Below are 8,600 nucleotides of genomic sequence, written 5' to 3'. Positions count from 1 at the left end.
AAATGGCATTGTTGCCAGGCAATCCTCTTATAATAAGCAGTATGGGAGATGCTGGAGTTATCTTCTTCAGCAGAAGCAGACTGTGAAGAGCACTTCTCTGATTCATTTCTTTTGAGAATTGTTCCCGTTGTGCCCTAAATAAAGGTGTTGCTCTCTTGTTATTCATAAGATCACATCACTTTTAGTTTTATTTATTTATCTGTAAGCATGTGTGCTCTTGCCTTGACTTTAATTCACCAAGGTAATGTTAAATTGGTCTTCTCAGTCTCAGCTCTGACAAGAGCTGAAGCTCTTTTTAGTTTTAAAGCCAACTTTTGTATTCTCTACAGGCTTCCACACCCTACAGTCTGGAGTCTGATTCCCTGGGAATGGACTGCATCATCTCTGGAAGTGCCTCTCCAACATTGGCAATCAACACTGTGACTAACAAGGTAGCCACCAGTGCAGTCGAGGCAGTGTATGTGCCCACTGATCCCTGTTAGGCAGCCACAGAAACTCTTCTTTAGGATTCTATTCTGTATTCCATTCATCTTGCACACACAGCTTCTGTAACTGCACTCTAAGGTAAAGCCCTTGTTGTGTAGGATTTCTCTCGGAAGGGTAGGGAGTACAACACATGCTGTTATAGAAAAATGATCATTGACAGGGTGGTGTGATGCAGCTCAAGGCGAAGCAGAGTTACAACTACTATCGACTCTTTCCTCTTATACCAGAAGAATTTGCCATTGATTACAATGTTTTATTTATTAGAACAATAACACATACTTTTCATTCATTTATAGTTACATTTAATGCTGTAGGACATCTGAAAAAAGCTTAGTTCCTGTTATCGCTTTTGTTATAACAGCTACAAACATCATTTCCTCACTTTCTCTTGAAGTTAATAAGACACTGTGCATCTTCGCACAACATCCTAAAACACAACATCCTCCATCATAAAGGCTTTCCTATGGCAGAAAGCACCTTCCATAAATGTTTAATAAACATATCCTTACAGAAAACACCACCGTACCAGTGATCACTTGTTTTCCCTTGTTTAATAACAAGGAACATGGTAACACTTTTTGTTTGTTTGTTTGTTTTGTTTTTTGTAACATTTATTATTAGGCTAAGATTATGTAGATAATCTACCAAACAAGTCTCCGTGACTGAGCTGTTGCTATAGAAACACTAACATATTAGCATGAGTTCATTTAAATAGACCTGCGATTTGAATTACAACCAGCAGTACTGTCAGAGTTGCTGTTGTAAAAAAAAAATTAATCAACAACTTCTGACCAATCAGAGTCAAGAATTCCACAACGCATTGGTATAATTTCCTTTAATTTCTCCCAAGATTTATAGAAATGATATTGTTTTGGAAAGGACTTCATAACAACGACATGAGGGTGAGTACTCGATGAGATTGATGTCGTCCTGCCTCCCTCGACACGTTCACTTCTACCCCCTCTTCGGCCATTATCTTAAAGGACCCAGACCACTAAAAAAGTGAGCATTCAGACCACTGCAGCGTATCGCGAGACTGATATATAAACTAATTATTAATACTACATATATTAATTATGTTTAACAGTAACGGAGGAACATAACAGAATGTAGCGAAGTAAAAGTACATTTCTGTGATTAAAAATGACCTTGAGTATGTGTGTAAGTATGGCCAGTTAAACCTACTCTTAAAAGTACTTTTTTTTTCCCTCTCTCTCTCTCAAAGTTACTCACGTAAACGTAACAAAGTAAATAGAGTGCACTACTACCCACCTCTGCCCAGTGGCTAATGCATGGAGTGTTTGTTGGTCTTGTTGCTTTTCGTCGTCGTCTTCACACAAAAAACAAATTTGAGTAGGAGACAACTGGAAAAGCAGTACATCTCCTTTGAGAGGTTATTTCTCAGTGAGAGGTCTGTAAACAGCAAGGCACACCTCTGACTGCTTTGAGAAAAGCGCCAGGAATTACCCCTTTCTCTGGTTTTCCCACCTGCCTGCGCAGCCCATCACAAGCACAACTACTTCCAGTCATTGGTCGCTCAGCAAAAACTCACACCCAGCCTGCCATCTGCTTTTTAGTCAGTCAGATTTTTTTTGCTGTGTTCATTTTTGTCCTGGGGAAAAAAAGCTAGTAATTCTTATTAGACGAAGACAAGATGGAAAAAAAAAATCTATTTTCTGCTAACAGAAAAAGAATGAATAGCATTGAATTGAAACTGAACAATCTGCTGCCTTCACACACCCTTCTTTCAGCGCTGTATTTGAATCCCAGGCAGAGGGAATCTTCTCTCTGGTGTGCACCATTGTTTAAGGCACCTGGGTGGATTTCACATGCTGCAGATTAGTCTTCCATGTAAAAGACACCACTGGGTTTTGACTTTAATTCCGTGCTAAATATAGGCCTAACGCTCCCTTTCCACTGGCAAACACGCCATACACGCAGTGTAAGGAGCTTTTTGAAAACTGATGCTTTATAACAAAAGAGTCAAAATTAGTCTTCTGGCTAAAAGCTTACTTTAAGACTTAATTACACATAACATTTATGTTTGTGTGATGTGCTGGATTTACTTGTAATTAGGACTGTTTTGGCATGTCTGTATCCCCTGCTCCTCAGGCTCTGTGGGTTAGTAGTTTTAATGAACGCTGGAGCCTGGCCCACACACATTTGGAAGAAGGTTGTAGTATGCAAATAAGGCCATTAAATCCTCCCCCTCCATATGATGCAGACTGGATCTATTATGTTTTTCTTTTGAAGCGAGGTGAATAATAGCATTGGGAGACATTCATTTTGGCTGAATGAATTCGCTGTAAGAGACTATGAAGTGATTTTTTTTTCTCCTTGTTGGTTGCGCGCTCTCTCTCGCGCTCTCTCTCTCTGTCTTTTTGATCGAGCCAAAAAGCTTAAAAGCCTGGATGTTGCCATACCCCTGATGTTGAAAGAAACCTAACAGAAAACAGCTGTGCTGTAGCTGGTATTTTATTTATTTTGACGCACTGCCAATGACCCAAAAAGAGAAGACTTGTTTAGCACACAGTACCCAGTTTGTTTTGTTTGCTGTAAGAATGTCTTGGTGTTGTTGAGTGGTTTTAGCAGACTGGGTCTGCCATGAGAGGCAGCAGTACTATTGCAATTCTATTCATCCTTTTCTAAAACAAGAAGCTTGATGTGGAGTTATTCTCTCAGGACCTCATTATGTTCATTTACATTGCATTTCCCCAGTGTTGTCAACCCCCCCCACCCCCACCTCACCCCACCCCGCCCCACTAACAAACACATATTTGGAGTAAAGCTTTTCAAACGATGATAAGGATTACCATATGAAGTGCAGAAGTATTTAAAGAACCCTATATACTCTGTATTTATCCTTTAATACTTTTGTAATGGTTTGATTCTCGGTAGTTCCAAGGATCTTTTGTGAGCTACCCCAGACCAATTTACACTGGCCAAGCTGATGCTTCTGACACAGATAGTGCTGTGACCTTTACTGAAGGAGACAGATGACAGAGTCTCCACCTGTTCATAAGCCTTGAAAATGAGACCCACCACAGGGCAACATAACTCTCAAAGACTCTCTCACCCCAACATTCTTCACTAGGGCAGGCCTCTCATACACCATAGTTCTGATGCAACAGGCCGGAGTGTTGGAACAAGCCAAGAGGATTGCATACTATGGACCTCAGAAACCACCAGTTTCTGTTTGTTTGCTGCTTTTTTAAATTCTGCCCTTGGAATTTGTTGCATGCTAGATCATGTTGGTGCCCGGTGGCATCACTCTTTTATTATTATTAGGGGCCAAGCGTCACAGGTGCAAAGGCACCTCTTCTTCTTCTGCCCTCTAGTGCCACCAAGAGGTCAAAGTTTCACTCATGTTTATGCTAAAACTTTTGAACCGTAAGGGCTGAATTGTACTGCTTTCAATTTCCGCCCAGCTAGATTTTCTGCCATTTACAATTTTCTGAAAAGCCTACTTTTTTTTAGAACTTCTCCCAGACCGTTTGTCTGATTTTCACCAAAATGGTAAGACAGCATCATTAGACCATGCCAACAAAAAGTTGAAGAATTCAAGTTGATAAGTCAAACCCTTCTCGAATAACACACAAATGAATTTAACGGCAAGCATGCAAAAATGGACGTGACTACGCTGTAGCGTATTCAGACCAAACTTAGTGTATGGTATAGCCATCAGGACTTCATCATGACATCATGAAAAAAAGCACTCTCTTGCTTCTAACCCTGAAAGGTTTGTCGGAAAATCGTGAAATTGGTCTCGTTAGATTCCGGGGAACATACAGAGTTTTCATAGCTTGGCCATTTTGTTTGTTGACCATTTTGAATTAGACCTAAAATGCTGTATTTTACGAACACCTTGACAAATCGTTCCGAAAATCAGTATGCATCATTGGCACCATGCCCTGAAAGTACACAAAATGTTTCAGGACATCGCCACCTTGTGGTCAATAATTAGAATGCAATTTTTAAAAATGCTAATAGCGTTTGGTTATTTATGCCTATTGTCATGATACTGTCTTGCTAGTGCCCTTAGGTCATGCCGAGAACAGTGATACTAATTACGTCACGCTTGGCCGAACTTTCTGTCCACTATTTTGAATTTTCTCACAAACCTCCTTTTTGAACTACTCCTAGACCGTTTGTCCAAATTCAACCAAAATCGAAGCAGACCATCTTCGTCCGTGAAGTTGGTGGGTTTTTTGAATAGGTTTTTTGTTAAAGGCCTGAAATGAGGTCTATGGTTAACACAAGCTCAAGATATTTTCACATTTTATTCTACTGTGCAACATAAAATACACCAGTAATACCCACTCATGGCTTTGTTAAGCTTTTACATATCTTGAGAAAGTTGCTCCGGGACTACAGAGGTTGTCGGGGACATTAAACATCACCACACAGAACAAGAAAACTCCCCTACTACAGCCTCGTTGTGTTTATATTAGAGATGCACCGATACTAAATTTCTCAGCCGATACCGATAGTTCTGCCTTTTATACCTTCTTTTAAACTAATAATAATTAATTCCACAATAATTAATGAAAGAAATGCAAATAAAAACTTTATTCTCTCCATTTCCACAAGTTGTTTGACAGTAACTGGTCTCATCAACACAAAACACATTACTCTGATTAACATTAACACATGAACTCAATTCTGAAGATTAAAGTAAGATTATGAACTTATTGAATGTTATTAATTCATATTAACACTGACTGAATTGTAAAAAACCTCCTGTTAGTCTCACATTCACTCTCCCCTAACACAAGCATTTCTACTTCACCACTGAACATCAAACTGGTCATATATAAGCCTAATGTAAACCTTTTTTGATATTAACCCATTGACTACATATGAAATATACTACTCTACAAATATTTTTCTGTGTAATATATAGCAATATATACCTTTTTACAACTCATCTTCATTGAAATCTTTAAATGGTGTACTGGCCCTTTAATTCAGAACGAGCAGCGCTTCTAGTGGGGGGGGGGTGGGGTGGGGGGGGGGTGGTGGTACTCGTTTCACCTCTGCAGTGTAAAATTTTATCAGTGCAGAGATTACAGAGATTACAAACTGCAGTTTTGTCGTCATTCCACACAAGAGACATCATCTTTACAAAATCGATGTATTTTCCCGCCCTCTTTTGATCGACGGGATATAATCGGCCCTGATCATCAGAAGTTTTTAAACTATCGGCCGATACATCGGTGCATCTCTAGTTTGTATTCGTGCTCTTGCAAGCTATTCCAACTCGTTGATTTATCAATGCATAGTATTTTCGAATTGTAGTATTATTTTTTTACGCAGTGCTATAAAGCTTAGCGATGCTGATGTTGAAGTCATGTCACTGTGGTGTTTATAGAATAGCTTTAGATTTTTACTTCTGGCGATTGTATTTAGGCTTCAAGAGTCATGAAAGGTGTGTTAATTTGTGAAGATCTTGATGAACAAAAACATGTAAGAATCATAAACTTATGTTGGTCACGGAGCTTATTTTCTGCAATAATCCCAAATCCAATGGAAAAATCCTATAGGCTTTTTGTTGAGGGAACCAGGGTGATGCTAACTTCTGGGCTGGCATACAAAAATATGTCATCCCTTCAGCACTCTCTTGTCATGATACTGGTCTTGGTAGATTCCGTGGGTCAGTTATGCCATAGTCTGTAGAACTTGCTGTCCACCATTTTTTAATTTTCTGTAAAGCCTACTTTTCCTAACTCCTCCTAGACCGTTTGTCTGATTTTCACCAAAATTGAAAGAGATAGTCAGACAATGCTGCCAAAGTTATTGAATGCTAGCTGATTAGTCAAAGCATTCTTGAATAACACACAAACAAATTAGATGGAGATGATGCCATAATTATAATAATAATTATTTTTATCATTACGTCCCTTTCTTTTTCAGGTGGCGTTATACAACCCAGACCAAGATGGGAGTGATAGCCCTAGAAGCAGCCTTAACAACAGCCTGTCTGACCAGAGCCTGGCCTCAGTCAATCTGAACAGTGTGGGAAGTGTGCACAGCTATACCCCGGTAAGACCAGGTTATATTCGCTTCACCACTACACCACTAACCTCCTGTTTTCCCTGCGCACATACTTAGAAGGGAATGTTTACAGTCTTTTTGCAATGGTATGTCAGAATAAATCAGCAGCTAAGCAAAAAACTGTAGTCAAGCAGGAGCAGAGGAGGGCAGATTTCTTTAGTCAGTCAGTAGATCTCCTCCACCGAGTTCCGAGAATTCACACACCGTGGATGGTAGTGAATGCTGAAGCCCATGCTTGGAGGCACAGTGAGTCGGGGGTTAAGGGAATGAAAGGAAGCCTGCATCCTGCCGGAACCCTGCTAAAGAGAACCGCTGCCCTTGAAGTCCTCCCACCAGAAACACCCCCTCCATTGTTGCAGCCCTCTTAAAGCCCTTGTGCTCCTCACGTCAGGCTCTCAGTATTGATCAACTACAGACACTGCTGAATTCACTACAGCACGCCAAATTCTGCTCATTCCGACTCTCCCTCACTCCCCGTCTTGCGTTCCCTTTTTTTTTTAACTTCATTTCAGTTTTAAAATTCCCTTCTTAGTACAGCATTTTTAACAATGGACATCGTCCCAAAGCAGCTTTACAGAAATATATAAATTCAGAATATAGATTTTAAATGTATGAATTTGTCCCTAATGAGCAAGCCAGAGGTGACGGTGGTGAGGAAAAACTCCTTGAGATGGTATGAGGAAGAAACCTTGAGAGGAACCAGACTCAAAAGCGAACCCATCCTCATCTGGGTAACAACGGATAGTGCGATTATAAATAAATAATCTTTTATATAAATGTGCTAATACTACATGGTCAAATAGTGAAATTGTGTAACCAGGAACATTCATTACAGTTTTTACATGAAGTCTGTTTTGTTGTTTGTAGCGTTTTTGTTTGTTTGTTTGTTTACACTTTTTTCATGTCTTGCTTTCTTTCTCCATTGTTCTGTATTCTTTGAATGTTGGTTGATTCTAAATCAAGGGTCTGATAGAATGTAACCAACTTACAAGTGTCTGCTGTATAGAGGTTTGGGAAAAGCATTTTAACAAAACCTTTCTTTCATTTGTTTGATGAATAAGTAGCAAAAACAATTTCATGCAGAGTGAGGTTTTAAATGTTTTATTGCATATATATTCTGTTTGGCTGTTCTTCATGGTCATGGCATGTACAACCCCAATTCCAAAAAAGTTGGGACAGTATTGGGGGTGGGTGGGGGGGAGACAGTCATTTGAAAATTCAGTTCACCCTGTACTATATTGAAAACACATTATTTGATGGTTTACTTTGTGAATTAATTTTTTTTTTTTTTTTTAAATATACTTCAGATTCAAATCTGTTGACTGTAGCACACTCCAGAAAGTTTGGACAGTCGACTGTTTACCGCTGTGTAACACCACATTTTCTTTTAATAACACTTATTAAGCATTTGGATGCTGAGTGAAGATGCTGAGTGGGTTTGGCATTGTTCTGCTCTGGATGGAGGCATATGTTGCTCCAAAATGTGTACATATCTTTCTGCATTAATGCTGCCCTCATGGATGTGCAAGTTACCCATGCCATGAGCACTGACACGCCCCCATACCATGACAGACGCTGGCTTTTGGACCTGACGCTGATAACAGCTTGGATGGTCCTTTTCTTCTTTGGCCCGGAGAACACGACGGCTGTTTTGTCCAAAAACTATTTGAAATGTCGACTCGTCGGACCACAAAACACGATTCCACTGTGCTACTGTCCATCTCAAATGAGACAAAGCCCAGATACTTTGGTGGCACTTCTGGACAGTACTGATGTATGGGTTCTGCTTTGCATAGTAAAGTCTTAACCCTCTGGGGTGTTTTTGGGCCCTGGAGGAGTTTTGACATGCCTTGATATTTGTTTTTTTTCAGTTGCTTATAAACACATTAATGGCTAAAGTCTAATTACACTGTATTCAGCACAAACAAGGCTGCAATAATATGTGAGCAGCATTATGTACATGTTTGCATTTTTGAGAAAATAACATGTATGCATGGTCACTGAAATAAGTCCTGTAGCAGGACAGGTAGAACACAGACACTTGGGTGTCAGAGCTGGTG

The 8,600-nt window shown here is 39.7% G+C and overlaps 1 protein-coding gene across 1 annotated transcript in view; it reads left to right on the top strand.

The window, feature by feature from the left end:
• foxj3 (forkhead box J3) overlaps nt 1–8,600 on the top strand; it is a 107,386-nt gene that overhangs the window by 78,110 nt on the left and 20,676 nt on the right. Inside the window, exons 5-6 of the mRNA XM_053653513.1 lie at nt 330–431; nt 6,400–6,528. Of these exons, the coding sequence (XP_053509488.1) occupies nt 330–431; nt 6,400–6,528 (231 nt within the window). The remainder of the gene's footprint in view (nt 1–329; nt 432–6,399; nt 6,529–8,600) is intronic.

This window comes from Ictalurus furcatus, chromosome 21, assembly GCF_023375685.1.
Source record: "Ictalurus furcatus strain D&B chromosome 21, Billie_1.0, whole genome shotgun sequence".
NCBI lineage: Eukaryota > Metazoa > Chordata > Actinopteri > Siluriformes > Ictaluridae > Ictalurus > Ictalurus furcatus.
The sequence above is the reverse complement of the archived record's forward strand: the minus strand, read 5'-3'. Positions and strand labels throughout refer to the sequence as shown.